Genomic DNA, 16488 nt, shown 5'->3' with positions numbered 1-16488 from the left:
TAATAACTTGCATGAAGTTGAAAGTTTACTTAAAAACCCAAAACTATTAGTTAAAAATACCCATACAAAGACTAAGTATGTAAATCAGAAAAACGTATGCAATTTCGCAGTTAACTCTAGTAACAAGCGTTAACGCGAAGAAAATAACTTTTCAATTTTCATGGCGTTAACTTTGACATTTCATAAGTTTTGCTGATTTACTTAGTCTCTTTATGGGTATTTTTAAGTAATGCTTTGGGTTTTTGAGGAAAAATTTAATTCTAAATTGATTAACTTTTGGCTTTTCCAGCAAAATGCCAAAAATTCTAAAATATACACTTCATCAATATAAAAATTTCTATGTATTTCAATTTAACATACCAAAGTATTCAAAAAAAATTACATAATTTATGGAAGAGTTAAAAAAGTATGGGGAACAGATTCTTTTTTTAATACGAAAAGAAAATTATGAAATTTTCCTATCGTTTTCTATACAAAAATTTTAAGTTTTCAATCCGTACGAAAATAAAAATACGTCCCTCCAAAAAAACGCAAGTGACATTTTTTCAAAATTTTGTTTTTGATGCAGAAATGCTGCTAGTTCATTTGGGTGCATTTCTACATCAAAAATAAATATTTGAAAATATGTTGGAAACTTTAAGTTCAGAACTTAATTGTATTCTGATTCCGAACTTATATCAAAAAAGATATACATAATAATGTGTGGAATGTCATAAAGTGTCTAAGTCAAACTGCAATGGGTATTTTGATAACGTAATGGAATGTAAAGAAAATGGATTTTGATGACAGTCATAGAACTACATAGCAATTCAATCATATGTACCTGTGCCGTTCAATTAAAGGAGCATAAGTCGGGATAGGTCCTTTTCCCTTTAAAGGAACATTTCATTGGGTTCCCAAATAATATTTTAACGTTTATCTAGCCATAGGTGTAGTTCAAGATGCCCTTTTAATATAAGCTTAATTTAAATATATATAAAAAAAAAAATCAAGAGAAACTCATTATTTTTTTAGTTCAAACCAAACCTTCTAAATTCACTTAAGCTACTTTAATTGAACGGCACAGATATATATTGTCATCAAAATATTAATTTCATAGCGAAAGCTGACATTGGTAACGCCAAAGAATAGGCCACCGTGCATGATATGGCCATTGTGATGAATGTCTCCAAACTGGCGTATACATATAAAATAGTTCCCTTTGATATATACTATTGATATATATATGTATATTGTAGATCTCACATAGATAGGAATGATTTCAGAAATAATATTCTAAAAGTCTCAAAATGCTCTTACATGACCCGCTTTAAACATGAATATGTATTCTGTATTTTGTTTCCTTTTATTTTAATTTAAAAATTTGCTTTAATGACTACGAAAACGTATGGATGTCGAAAAGTAGCAAGAAGTGCAAAAAGTATTAGTGGTTTTGAAAAGCTGAATTCGCACAATCTAACTTTTGTCAATTAAAATTTTATAATATAAAAATTTGCACAGGCTAACTTTTTTGGCGATTTTTAAATATAGGCTTATGTAGTGCTTAAATCAAGTTAAGGTTAAAATATGACAATTTCATAGGCCACTAACTGCGTTCAACTAAAGTTATGATTTTCCGGGCAACTTCAAATATGCGTGAGTGTTTGTCGCTTAAAGCTTTGATACAGTCATATTCAATTATTTTAGTGGTTAAATCATAGAAAACCAGGTGCACGAGATATATGTAGTTATACATAAATATACACGACAAAAAAAATATTTAAGGAGTTCGCTTTTCCGGCTTTTGGATTTAATACCTTTTTCCTGTAACACAACTCATTCTTTTCAGAGTTCTGTTAAGTATAATTCTTTATTACCTTTTCTTTGTAGAGCTCGATGGTCATCACTCGGATGAGACTGGGTCGGGAGAAGGCGAGAATTCCAATGGAGGTATTTCCAATATTGGCGCTAATGATGATGACCAAGCCCGCCTGATACTTAAACGTAAACTGCAGAGGAATCGCACCTCCTTCACCAACGAGCAAATCGACAGTCTAGAAAAAGGTTGAGAGATATATATTTCCTAAGGCAAAAACTAATAGCTTCTAAAAATACTATTTTACTTAACATTTTTAACAGAATTCGAACGCACTCATTATCCGGATGTATTTGCACGTGAGCGCTTGGCTGGAAAAATAAGCCTGCCAGAGGCTCGGATACAGGTTTGGTTTTCTAATCGGCGCGCAAAATGGCGACGCGAGGAGAAATTGCGGAATCAGCGCAGGACACCCAACTCCACCGGTGGCGGTTCAACCGTTTCTGCAACTTCCGTCACCGACAGTCCCAACAGCGGCAGCGGCGCCACCCTCGTACCCACCGGAAGTAAGTATAATTAATAGCAGTATTAGAGTATAAGCAACTAAGTATGCTAAATAAGTAAAAAGCACGAATGTTTTTTGATTATTTCGGCTATGCTACGCCAACGACAGATGCACCGAACCCCGACAGCATTATTTCATCGTCTCCATTAGCGAATAACTCAGCGTCCGCGGTAGCAGGTGCTGCAGCCGCGGCGTCAGGGGAGTCCCAAACCACAGTCGGGGGACCGGCCAGCGGTGCCGGCACTCCCGAACATCTCGGCAGCGGGCAGCACTCTTCATCGGCCAGCAGCAGTGCCAGCGGTACAAGCGTTGCGAACCTGGGCCATAGTAATGGAGGTGGGCAATCCGACGGCGGGCGGAACTGCGCCGGAATGATGGGACTGGGAGCGACCGGCAATGGCACATGTGCACCGATTGGCGCAGTGCACACATATAATCCAGCGGCGCATCACGCACACACCACTCATCCTCACCTAGCTAGTTCCATTGTGCCATCGATATCGCCGCGACTCAATTTGAACAGCGGCTTCAGCGGCTCAATGGGATCAATGTATCCAACAATACACCACCACTCCACTATGTCTATGAGCGAAACCTACAGGTGAGTGTTAGTTCCGATGCTTCAAAATTCAGTGATAAGTTAAACCATAGTTTTCCCCCGGAATTTTTTTGAAATGTATACGACTTACGGTAATCGCAATCCCTGTTATTTTTATGTTCGTTCTAGTTCTATGGCGTCCATGTCGTCCTTCACGCATCCCTCGATAACATCAATTCCCGGCTCACCGATGTCCCAGCCACGTGATCTGACCCCGCCATCCCTGTACCAGTGTCATATGTCGTTGCGCGCTCCTTTGCCGCCTCCTCCGCATCACCACGCCGTGGTAGGCGGCTTTAGCCTACCGGTATCGAACGCAGCGCATGGCAGTGGTAATGCGATGGTCGCTAGCCCTGGCACGCCCGGCAGCAGCCTTTCTAACCTTCAATCACCATGCAGCGGCTACGATGGCAGTCTGGGTACTTACGGCCAAACATTAGGCTTGCAATCACCAACGGCACTACCGCCACACTCTTCCGCCACCGTTTCCTCGTTGCCACAAGTTTCCAGTGAGAGTCCGTTGACAGCATTGAATTGCAGCAGTCGGCCGACGACAATGAATATCGGCAATACGCGGACGCTGTCCGCACGTAATTCACCTTGCAGCCCGTGTCATCAGCTAAGCACACCCAACAATGGTAGCGGAGGAAACGGGAGTGTAACCTCGGGTCCCACTGACAGCTATTCCCAAATGGGATATGGCTACGCGGCAGCAACGGCAGTGGCGACAGGGGTGTGCAGTAACAATGGTAGCGCCACGTCAGGGACAACGACAAGCTCACAAAACCAGCCAAGCAAGCAGCAGCAGTTTTTTGCCTCATGCTTTTACTCGCCCTGGGTTTGAGTTTTCCATTTCGGCGACAATTATGTCTAATGGTCAAGCAGTCTGACATTCATGCAGCAAACCCGTGTACCGCTACAATGGATTAAGACAAGTTTAGCATAAGCAAATTACAAAAAAAAAATGGTTTTTTCAATAACCTGGTCATTATATTTCAGTGAAAAACTTTTACTTTACTTTATTGAGATCTCAACTGAAACTAAAATTAAATCAAAAAGACTAAAAACGTTTGAGGCATATCCGAAATTTGTTTGTAATAATAATTATTATCTAGTAAATATATTACTGATTTGGTTTAAGCTTACCAATACCGGACATTCACAAAAGTAAATAAATTCCAACGGATGTAACAAAAAGGACTGCATTACATACTCCTCTAAAGACAACAGGTCTAAGGTCCTTTTGAAAAGGTTTAGGTCGGACACCAGTCCTTCGTCCGCGAATAACAATATGCCTTCCGGTGAGTGTAACCGACTGTACTCCAAACCCAGCAGAACCTGGAAGAACTAACCCCGCAGGGTGGCGTCTTCCAACTACTACTGTTATATTTCTATATATAAAAACTTTCTCCTCACCTGAGAGCGCATCCTTGAGTGCTGGACTTGGCTGTTCAATTTTAGCGCCTTGTTCCAGTTTTTTCACTGCTCGAAATGTCATACTTTTCCCTGCTAAATTACGGCCAATCTGTAATTGAGAACGCTTCTGCTACATTCACATTCTGCATGTGATTTTTTACTAGCATTCAATAACATAAATTGTGAACCAATCTCAAAAGTGGTTGTTATATTTTTAAATCAAAAAATCACATTTTTGAAACGAATTATTTATGTATGTAGGTACAAATGTATGTATATATATGTTGATGGAAACTCAATTAATTCTATCCTGGTAAAAAGGCATTAACATAATAAATCAAATCATACATCTTTTTAGGAGTCGTATTTAAACGTACTTATGTATTATTTGTTATTCGAATATGGCATTAACATAATAAATCAAAACATACATCTTTTTAGGAGTCGTATTTAAACGTATGTATTATTTGTTAAACGCATATGATGCCTGTACCTCAAAATGCCAAAAAAATTAAAAAATTTTATTTTACTTGAGAAAAGTTCCAAAATTTGCTTTGTTAATTTTAAATTTTTCTAAAAGTAAAAATCTTTCGAGAACCTGTTAAGAAGGTAATTTCTGTAGAATGAGCTACTACTAACTCCTTATTGACGGCGAAGTGACATCGTGGCGATCGGAAAGAAAATTCTGTTCCATTTGCTGGCAGGGCATATTTTTCAATTCGTTCTGTTATATTACGCTCCAAATGATGTTCTACTGGTATGTAATCATAGAAGAAAAAGCATACAATTAAAATACCTATCACACACTCATGTGGTCATAAATGAATATGGTGCAGAATTCGTGCTATTAATTATCGCATAACATGAGCATATAAAGTACATATGTGCATACTTTTATACATACATACAAATAGATTCCTATCTATATATACATATATAAGTAACGTAAAAGTAGGGGAGTCTCGAAAGTACTGTTAAAGAAAAGAAAATACACATACATATTAATGTACATATAAAATTGCATTATATATCAAGTTCCAAAATAATTTTCTGTAATGAATTAATTAATATATGTATGCAAGTCTTCAAATCGAATTTACATTTGTACATATCTCGTTTCGAGTGCGACTAAGAAGTAGAAAATAAAACTGTACTCATTGTATGAACTTGTAAATACTTTTAGAGCTATGTATATTCGTTTTACCATAATATAAGATTTATATACACCTACATACAAAAGGTGTTTACGATTTGGTAAGTTCTAGGCCATCTAAAAATGCACGCGTAGTTTAAAACATATCGCAAAGGGTATTCAAAAATATAGATACATAAGTATCTGTATTTACAGTATTTCTTGTGATTTGCCAGCGAAACATTTGTTAAACATTATGTATTTTTAGTAAAGAAAACTCACAATATTTAATGCTTTTCGATCACTGTAGTACCTATTAAAGAACATAGAAAAGTATTCTCAGAAAGGGGAGGCTGTTGGGGACTTTTCGGAGACATACGATATGTAAAGGTAAGTATGGAATGAGATGGAGGAGGAAAGTATCACAAAAATAACTTGGTACAAATCTTCTCCAACTATAAATGTACGAAATTATCCCTCCGCAGTCTTTTATTTTGTGTTAGTGAATTGGATGTGGTGAACACTGTTACCACAGCCTCCCAAAAAAATTATCCAAAATTTTGCCAAAAAGGTATCCAAAAGTATCCACTTTTTTGGTTTTAAGGATCCACTTCCAGATTTTGTCTTTTTAGTTTGTATAAATAACACCTAAACCATTTCATCTTTCATTAATATTCGCTTTTAATACATTTGGAAAACATTATGTTTTCTAGTGTTTCTAGAGATTTGATTTATTTGTTGTTGAGATCAGAAAATATGCGCTCTGCAGCGGCGGAGTTATGGGGCAAGCAAAACAAATTATAGAAATAAAGCTGATTGATTATATAAAGTTTCGTTCAATACAATCGTTTTTTACTAATTTCCCCCAAAACCCTTCAATATCGTCTACAACCTCAATCTTATCGTTATCAATGCAATCGCCATTGCATTAATATTTTTGCATTGAAGCTAATTCAATGAAGAAAAATTTACGGAAATTGCAAAATTACAATGGACAATCAAGTTCTGCTTAATATTCGAAATAACAAAGACCTATTCTCAAACGGGTTAGCGACAACTTTCGGATCGCTATCGCAAGTGGCCGACGTACATATGTTATGAATTGTACAACGTTGAGATAGCGATATGATATTCGTCGCTAACTTATTTGAGAATAGTCCCACGGCACTGGTCGTTTAAGAGCGTTGAATAGACGGAAGACGACCTTTCGACGTCCACTGATGTGATTGGACAGAGTTTAAAATTAATTTAATGCATCGATGTAGCTGTCATTTTTTTACTATTCTTGGTTTATATTACATAATACGTACTTCATTTCTTTTCCAAACTGAATTTAATATTTTTAAATATTCCTTATTCTTCATTTGAGATATTTTATTTTTAATCTCTTCCATAACACCAATGCTTCCTGTAGCGACTAACCTTTGGGTTAAAATTTTTGAATCCCAGGAAATATGCTTTTGAAGTTAAACTAAAAAAAAAAACAAATCGGTCTTTATGTTGTTGTTTGTAAACATTTCTTTTCTTCGACGAAAAACATCGAAATCTTCATCGCTGAGTCGTATAATTGCTGGAATTATTTGCTTGATATTTAAAGTTGCCATAATATACAGTGGCGTGAAGCCAAGTACAGAGTTTCAAATTAGCAAGCTATGAGTAAATTTACTAAGTGCTGCAAATTGTGGTGCAGTGAAATACGGCCCGAGGACTTGTATGTCCTAAAAAATTGAATAAAGCCCACGGGCATTATTTCCCTTTCGAAATGGAAACAAGGTTCACCGACAAAAGAAAATAAAGCCCGCGGCTAATTCTAATTTTTCATACAAATTCGTTCGACTTATACAAATATATTGTGGAAATCCACACCAGTTGTGCCATCCACAGTAGTTATTTAGTTCTGACTTGAATTCCCTTCTGCAGTATACACATGAAATCAAACGGAATTTTCGCGAATAACTGATAAGCGAATTATTGGGAATTAAAAGTAAATTGTTATTGTTTTTAGCCTTCAAAGCGATGGGCATATTTGTTCTCAGCTTCTTATACCATGTCCCCACCGGAGCTAACCACGTAGTTGTGGCTGTTGAGTTGGTTATCCCGATAACCCACTTCATTTAGCGTAGTTCCGCCATATAAAAATGACAGCACTTAGCCATTTCACTGAGATGGTTAAAAGCTAACCAACTCGAAACCACGTCGAAAGTCTGATACAACCTTGTGTTTTTCCGCCATCTGTGGGTCATTAGCGTTAAAATGTAAAAAATTCGTCCCTTACTAGTGTTTGGAGTTCACTAAGATCAGATTAGATTTACTCCGGTATTTGAAAAAATTTGAAATCTACTCCGCTTGACTTAAAATCTATTCCGTTTTTTTTCATTCATGTTATGCCCCTCTTGGGTAGGAGTGCCAGATACTATCTCTGTTGCCAAACCGGGACACTTAAGGGGGAGAGAGGCCTCTCGCTCCCTTCCCTTTCGTTTCGACAAAAAATCACGTACAAAAGGATGTAGTAAAATTTTATTTTGGAAAACAAAAACAAAAACAAAAACATAAAAACATGAGATCATGAGATCATTACAACGTACACCAGCAAAACAAAACAATTTATCACAACTAAAGCACAGAGAATTTTTCACAATGCATGTACCTTTTTTGTTCCTTATAAAAATACAGTTTATACTAAATACATCAGAAAACATAAACATAAAATTGCTAAACTTCGTGCAAAACTCGGGAAAATGCAATAAATTTGCATACAAATTCGCAACTTTCTATACAGATTTTTTTATAAAAATTTTCAAAATGAAGTTTTGCAGCCCATAAAAATTGAGTTGATTTTTGGTATTGTTTTTACTGAGAGTTTCTTCCATACACATTATGTTCGAAATTTTTTTGTGCCCATCACCGATTTAAATGTTCTAAGTATATGTATGTACGATGAGCAGTTGGTTGTTTGTCTACCCACGCCGCAGAAATACTGTGGGGATGTGCTGACGGGCACAAACAACAAAATATGAATGGAAGACTTTTTAAAAATCAAATGAGTAACGGGCAAAATAACACAAGTTGCGTTCCCTAACTCGCAAGAAGTTGCAAGCATTTACAGGAATTTACTAGAAAGCGTTCCCGTACGTGGTTCTCTGGTAAGGTAGGGGAAAAATGGGAGAGTAAAATCGATCCTCTCTTTGTCAGAAGTTGCAAGATTTTATCCAAAGAATTTTTGCTGGTAAAATCAGGTAAAGTGTCAAACCATCAGCTGTTTAAACGATTTGAAAGTTGAATATGCAAAAACCAAGACACATCTGCATTTTCACCTTATTAAATATAAAAAAAAAATTATAAAAAAAACTATGTAAACAAAAAATGGCGCCCACGGTGTATTTGACCGTTTTACCAGTTTTTACCCGAAAAGCGTTCCCGTACTTCTTGGCTTTTCTCTCTTTATTTGAGAGCACTTTTTCTTTTTGACAGTTTTACAGGTTTTATCCAGAAAAGTTGAGGAACGAAACTATAATTACGCTGGTTTATGATATCGGCGGATAGCTGAAACAGAAGATGCTTCAGCCAACGCTGATCATAATAACTACATACTTACATATTATTCCGAATTCCAAAACCAATTATGTTCTTCTATTAGTTTTAATAAGTCAGATGTGCCGTAATATTGCTGGCGGCGACTGTGACGGTGTAGAACTATTTATCAACGTTTTTTGGCAACGTCATAATTTGTTTACAATTATTTTGACCAAAATAAAAGCATTGAATACAGTGGTCGGCGCTTCATACCACAATTGTGGAAGATCAACTCACACGTATTCTTACGCTCTATCGTTTAGTCGTTGGCTAGAGAGCAACGAATCCAAGAATGATAGAATTCAAGATTGCGCCGATCAGAGAGGATTTTTGAGAATAACTTTTCTGTGACGTCACACTGGTGCAATTGCGAGAGAGAAATGCCAAAACGTGAGTAAGGATGGAAGAATAAGAAAAAATGTTGCAAGGAAAACGTAAACAAGTTGCACCAGTGTGACGTCATGCAAACAACGATTCTGTCAAATTCGTTAAGAGAGGAATCACGGTCCGAGATCGGCGCAACCTTTGTATTCTCTCAATCCTGCAACGAATCGACATCGTGTTCGACTGTTGCGCTTTGTTTCTTGTATGCAAAAATGCCTTGCGAGAACTATTAGATGCTTGAAAATGCTTTTGGTGACATGCAATGCCTTTTGTGCTATAAGTAATTAAAATATAAAGAATATGCTATTCAAAGACATTTTGATTCTTTTGATAAGGAAACATTTTGAAGAAGAAGAAATATAACGACTTTTTAATGAAAAAAAATTAGTTTTTTTTCAAGGAATTAAAAGGTGCTTGTTATAGGGAATATGTATGCGATTAAAACACATTTTTAATCATTTCATAATGATATGGAAAATTTTGATGAACATTAATTTAAATTTTTTATTTAAATTTGCAATATTTGACGTGGGTGAATCCAAATGAATTTTGAATTTTTTTTTGTTTTGAATTACATATACTCCAAGGAAAAAACTAATTCATATTCAGCTTTATCATTTGTTTCCGTGAGTTTACTGTGCGCGGATGAACATTTTTCGGGTGAATTTTTTTTCGGGCGAAAGTCAGGATAAGGCTGATTTTGTTCTAGTGAGCTAATCGTTACAGCTATGCAATTTTTACACATCATAAGAAAGAGCCATGCACATATATGAACATATGTATGTGTTAAATATATGTATTTATATGTTTTTATTGAAGACCGATAAGTTAAACATTTTTTTCACTTCTCGTAATTTCCTACTGGGTTGGTCATGCGGAGCAGTTCTCTTGTTCTCACCAACACAGTCATAGTTAAAATTTTGCAGACCACTGATTTAATATATATTTGTATCAATTTTGAATAATAAAGTGGAAAGTGCATGGACGGCCGAAGAGGATGAAGTCCTAATAAACTTTGTGAAAAGCAATGAAAGCCTGTACAACATAAAATCACAAATCTACGTTACGTTCATTTAGCTTTAGACTGCTTTTACACAGTTCAAGTATTGAATTCAATTCTGCTCGCATGTGGAAGAGAGGGGGTGAGAAGAAAAGGGACGAGTACACATGCGTCTGTACCGTCAAGTCGTTTCAACTTTCTTGCTTTGCTTTTAGCATTTTCGTTGCTTCCCATTTAAAGAACCAAAAACTTGAATTCAACAGAATTGAAACGTGTAAAAGCAAATAGAAAACACAAAAGAGAATGAGCAAGAATTGCTTTCAAGTACTTGAATCATGTAAATCGGGTGTTACATAAAAGCGGTACCCACAAAGGTGGCGCCGTCAGTGGTACCGCTACTTTGGTTTTGCCGATTTTGACAGTTGTGGTAACTTGTAAATAACCTTTTGTTAACAAATCAGCGAAAGAGAAATTTGAACTATAAGTGAAAAATCAGTTTAAATTGTGTTAATTTGCAATTTGTGAGTGACTCTTGAGTTGAAGACTGCTTAAAAACTAATACAATGAAGTGCTGTGTGTTAAATTGCGACAGCCGTCAAGATGCAAGAAGCGTAGATGCAAGTGTAGCGCTGGGACGAATCGCTGCATTTTGTGTGCATAGGGCACGGCAAAGCCGTTCCCCAAATGTTTCTCTATTATTATATTAACAGCATTTCCTCACAATGATTTTGTGTCTGCTCCACGCAGCCTCCATTAAAAAGTTAACTAATCAATCCCGCAGAGATGCTGCTGCAGTTTTCTGCAGCAGCCTTAATTGCAAAGCAATGGAGTGCACTAAAACGTTTGTTGAAGCAGCCTCAATTGCAAATTAATGGAGTGCACTAAAATGTTCACTGTTCTCTAATATATTAGGAGAAAAATGATATATTTTCGCATTTAGCAAAATTAAAACATGTTTTTCGCTGTAAAGTGAACTGCTTTGGAAGTTTCAACTCGTTCTTCTTTTCGCTCTATTCTTTGTTTAGTTGTGGTACACAAATGTCAACGCACAGGACGGCGCAATCTTGTATTCTATCATTCTTGAGCGGTACCGCTATTACAGGCTAACCTAATATCCGCGGCTTCCGCTTGGTACGCACGCAATCGAATTTGTTTTTTTTGCGTCGCCCGAAATTGGCTTGCTTGCGTTTGCATTTGATTTCATTGAGCGAAACGTCAAATCAAAATATCACGCAGAACAAAAATTGGAAATTGAGTTAGCTTCATACGCACGCCGTTCAATTCGGTTGGTCCCATACAAGTTGTATGTGCATGAGAAATTTTTGACACTAAATTGGCGGCGTGCGTGAATATTAGGTAATATTACATTTACATTGGACCAAAATGCGTGATTTGAAATCAGTCATTTGAAGGTGTTTACACTGCTTGATCCGCATTTGCTTTGACTTCTCATCAAATGAAAAGGGAAGACAAAAACAAAATGTATGTAAACAAACACTACATTTATTATATTGTTAACGCTTTTTGGACACAAAAAGGCAATTATTCTTTGATTAAACTAAAAATGTGTAAAGCTCTTGTATAAATTAACAATTTTTACACACAAATTTCAAAGATTTATTTATTTCGTTGTGTTTGTTTTGTTTGAAAAATTCCAAATGTCAAAAACAAACCAAAGCTTTTGTGGAACTTTTGTTTCTGAGTGCGTTCAATAAAATAGTACGGCAATTGGAACGCATTTGTTTCGTGATTTTGTGTAAATGCGTCGAAATGCGTTTGAGAGTATGAACGTCTTTCCGCCGCTTATCTGTTTCGGCACAACATTGTTCCGCTGGACTACTCTTTCTTCAAGAGCTTTAATACTTAGCTTTAAATTTGCAAGTTCAGCCGTCAGCTCTCCTATCAGTAGCATAAACGCTCACCTGATTTCCTCGTTGACTCTCTCACCGCACTCACAATGTTCGCCTCCAGTTGCGAAATCCACGCAGCATTAGGCGAGATCTCACCTTTGCTGTTGTGTTGTTGGACTCCTTCCCATTGGCGTGCCTGTCAAGCGAGTCGATGTGGCGCGAGTGGTTATGATTTGCTCTTAACTAGTGGTGGCAAACTATCGATGGCACTATCGATGGGACATCACTATCGCAACTATCGATGGCGACCACTATCGGCCATATTTGAAGTTCGATACTATCGAGGAATTGCCATATCTATGTATGATTTTTATGTACCATATCTATGTTGAAACGCGCTTGTATGAAATTTTTTATAATACTCGTGCGGATAGTGTAACAAAATATGAACAAATAGCTAACTCACAATGTAAAAGGTAGCGTGTTTGTTATAGATATGTTCATATTGCATGTTATTCATTATATGTAATAGCTTTAACATAAAACTAGAGCTTAAGTTATGAAAATTTGTGTACAAAAAATCTCCACATAAAATCATAAAACTAGAAATGTTAGAGTTTTATAAGTAAACTAGCTTACCCGGCGAACTTCGTCCCGCCCAAAATTAATTTTTTTATTCAAATATTTGGTCCAACATTTCGCAAGCAATTCACGTTCACGTTTGGTTTTGTGGTCGACAGAAGGCATATCCTCCATTACCGTCTTTAATAACCTGATGAAAGCGTTATACCGGGAAGAAGTCCCTGCGGCTCGATAGTGAAACGTTCTTGAATCTGTATAGTCTAGTTGGTGGCAATTTCCAAACTGGTGAGTATCATTGATCCACATTCTGTTTAGTCAACGTAAAGCAAGGACCGCAGGGTCAAGGTGCAGGAATGGTACTTTCAGGGATTGAAGTCAGAAGTCCAAGCCTTAATTAAGCTTAAGTGGAATTTTGCTTAATAGCGGTAGGTACTCAAACTTCCTAAAATCAGTTTTTCCTGTTCAACAAATAACTATAAGTTACCATCAAGCAAAGGTGCAGGAATTTGAAGGGATAGTAGCCGAGATTTTCTTTCTTTAATCTAAGCCTAAGTGGGCTTTGTTTCTTTGCTAGAGCGTCTCAAATATTGCAAAATCGCAATTCTTTGACACTGACCTTGTTTTTCTTAAAATCTGGAGCTGACGGAAACTTTATGCTTACGTCAAAAATAGCGTTAACATTAGCTGCATCAAATGTTTCTATTTTTGATGGCGTGTGTAATAACTATTGTTAAATAGCCAATACCCGCATGTTTGCGGCGCCTTCAAACACCTTTCGAACTGTAAAACAATGACTTAATTCTATTCTACGCATATCTATAATACGTGTATCGAATTTCAAGCAAATCACACCATAAATAAGAATTTTTGGAATAGATCGGTCCCTGGTCCAACTATCAGAAAAAGAGTACCCAATATTTTAACCCTGACAATAAGCTACCTACGTGCCAAGTATCAAGCAAATCGCACCATAAATAAGATTTTTTTCCGATAGATCGGTATCTGCTCCACCTATCAGAAAAAAGTATCCTATATTTTAACCCAGACAATACGCTACCTACGTGCCAAATTTCAAGCAAATCGGACCATAAATAAGACTTTTTCGAATAGATCGGCCCCTGGCCCACTTAACGGGAAAAATGGATCCTATATGCTAATTTTTTAGCGTATCGGAAAAATTAAAACTTTGTGCACTCGAGAGCCATCCCGAAGTAATTGTACAAAAAAATCCATACAAAGAAATCAATTTTCGATTTTTCCAATTTCCTTACTTTCCTGGAAAGTTTTCCCAAAATTTTTTATCGTAAAAACCTTCTCCTGGAAATTGCGAACAACTAAAAGAAAAATTTTGCCAAATCGGCCCAACCGTTCTCAATTGATGTATTATTATACATTTTTCATACCATTTTTATATATTTAATACATACATACATTCTTGCCACTGCTAATCACATGAATAAAAATCCTAAACACGAAAATGTGACTGCAATGTCTTGTTTAATATCTTTTAGACCCATCGCACACCACGGACTTTATCGGCCGCCGATTTAGTTGGGCTTGCTCGTCTTTCCATTGCACCACAACTAATTGGTCGGAGCGATTAAGTTGGTGTAGTGTGCGCACCTCCATACATCTTCATGTACATATTTCAAGCGAGCCCTACTATTCAAATAGGCGGCCGATAATTTTTGTGGTATGAGGTGGCTCCTATAGCTGCATTATTACATCTATTCCGTGTGTTGCAATATCCACGGAAGCAGCAGTTATGAAGAAAATGATTTAAAAATATTAGACAAATTTTCTACTTATATGTTTGGCTTTCTTTGGTTTTATTTTTCCAACGTCAAAAGCTGGACTTTTTTTGAAAAAGTTGGTACAACAAAAAATACGAAACACGTTTTCTGTCAGATAGCTAACATGGCGGATAAGAAGAAGAAGTGAAACTACCCGGAAAAAAACGAATCTTATATGCTAAGCTAGGCAAAAAGCTAACTACGTACCAAATTTTAAGCAAATCGGACCATAACTACGATTTTTTAGAATAGATCAGTCCCTGGTCCACTTACCGGAAAGAAAGCATCCTATGTGCTAATCTAGGCAAAAAGCTACCTAGGTACCAAATTTTAAGCAAATCGGACGATAAATACGATTTTTTAGAATAGATCAGTCCCTGGTCCACTTACCGGAAAGAAAGCATCCTATGTGCTAACATAGGCAAAAAGCTACCTACTTACCAAATTTTAAGCAAATCGGACCATAAATACGCTTTTTTCGAATAGATCGGTCCCTGGTCCACCGGAGGGTTTTCCCAAAATTTTCTTTCGTAAAAACCTTCTCCTTGAAATTACGAACAACTGAAAAAAAATTAGCCAAATAGGCCCAACCGTTCTCAATTGATGAATTACTATACATTTTTCACACCATTTTTATATATATGGGCAAATCTAAAAATAGGTACACTTTCAAAAAAAATTTTTAATTTTTAAATTTGTGAGCACACTTATGTTTTATATATCATTTTATTCGTAATCTCTTAATAAATCGATTAATATAAGTGTAATTCATTTTCATCAAGTGCTTCAAAAGTTAGACGTGAAATAGAAAACAAAAAAATAAGCTGGGTGCAAATTAGTGCTGTTCAAGTTGTAAACTTTGAGCAAAGATTTTGAAAGTTGAACTCACTTAATTGGGACGTTCTCAATTCAATGGCATGCTCCGTTTTACCAGATTCGCTCTGGTTTTCGAGATAGCGGTACTTGAAAATATGATTAAATTTTAACTATTTTATAAATAACTCAGTTTTGAAGTTATTTTACTAAAATTTTGCACATAACACTTTTTTAATATTACCTTAATTATTCCTTAAAATTATCGAAATAGTTTCACATTAACATATAGCTCCTATACAACTGATTACTCAGATATGTGTTTTTGCGCTATAACTCTAACTTCATATCTGAATAATAATTTGTATGCGTGCTATATGTTAAATTTAACCTATACTAAATTTTAACCTGTTTAATTGGATGAGTTATAACGCAAAACAACCACTCTGATCAATTAGTTGTATGGGAGCTAGATGTTTTAGTAAACCGATTTCGACGATTTTATGGAATAGTTAAGGTAATATTAAAAAACGGTTATGTGCAAAATTTTAGTAAAATATCTTCAAAACTCAGGGAGTTTTTTTATAAAATAGTTAAAATCTAAGCAAAGTTTCAAGTACTGCTATCTCGAAAAGTGGAGCCAATAGGGCAAAACTGAGAACGCCATTGAATTTAGAAGGCTCCAATTAAGTAATACCAAGTATCAGAACATTTGTCGAAAAAAGTTACTTTGATACCACTCTCGAAATATTCTGACTAAAAGAAGGACCAGCATTAAAAGTAGTAAATCAGGGTTTTTACAAACTTCTAGAGACACATTTTTTGAAGCATTTTACAGGTATATGTAAATTTATGAGGACTAGCAGTTATAAAAAGATTTAGATCGTTTCGACGTATTTTCCAAATGTGCCTTCAATTAAGGTGTTTTTGGAATAAAAATTACGCTCAAGATCGCAGAATATTTTATCTTTAAAAGTTAGTTTATTC

At 36.0% G+C, this 16488-nt stretch overlaps 1 protein-coding gene across 6 annotated transcripts in view; it reads left to right on the top strand.

Moving 5' to 3' along the window:
- The window catches only part of LOC118745621 (paired box protein Pax-6), a 606665-nt gene extending 600319 nt beyond the window's left edge, over positions 1-6346 (top strand). For 5 of the 6 annotated variants that reach the window (XM_036479150.1, XM_036479146.1, XM_036479147.1 and 2 more), the window contains 4 exons: positions 1870-2043; positions 2119-2361; positions 2424-2961; positions 3088-6346. In XM_036479150.1, the coding sequence (XP_036335043.1) occupies positions 1870-2043; positions 2119-2361; positions 2424-2961; positions 3088-3802 (1670 nt within the window). In that variant the 3' untranslated portion in view covers positions 3803-6346. The remainder of the gene's footprint in view (positions 1-1869; positions 2044-2118; positions 2362-2423; positions 2962-3087) is intronic. The other variant, XM_036479149.1, reaches the window with a different exon arrangement.
- Positions 6347-16488: the final 10142 nt, after the last annotated feature.

Source organism: Rhagoletis pomonella, unplaced genomic scaffold, assembly GCF_013731165.1.
Source record: "Rhagoletis pomonella isolate Grant_MI unplaced genomic scaffold, Rhpom_1.0 Rhpom_scaffold_00009, whole genome shotgun sequence".
Lineage (NCBI taxonomy): Eukaryota > Metazoa > Arthropoda > Insecta > Diptera > Tephritidae > Rhagoletis > Rhagoletis pomonella.
This window is presented reverse-complemented; position numbering and strand designations above follow the sequence as displayed.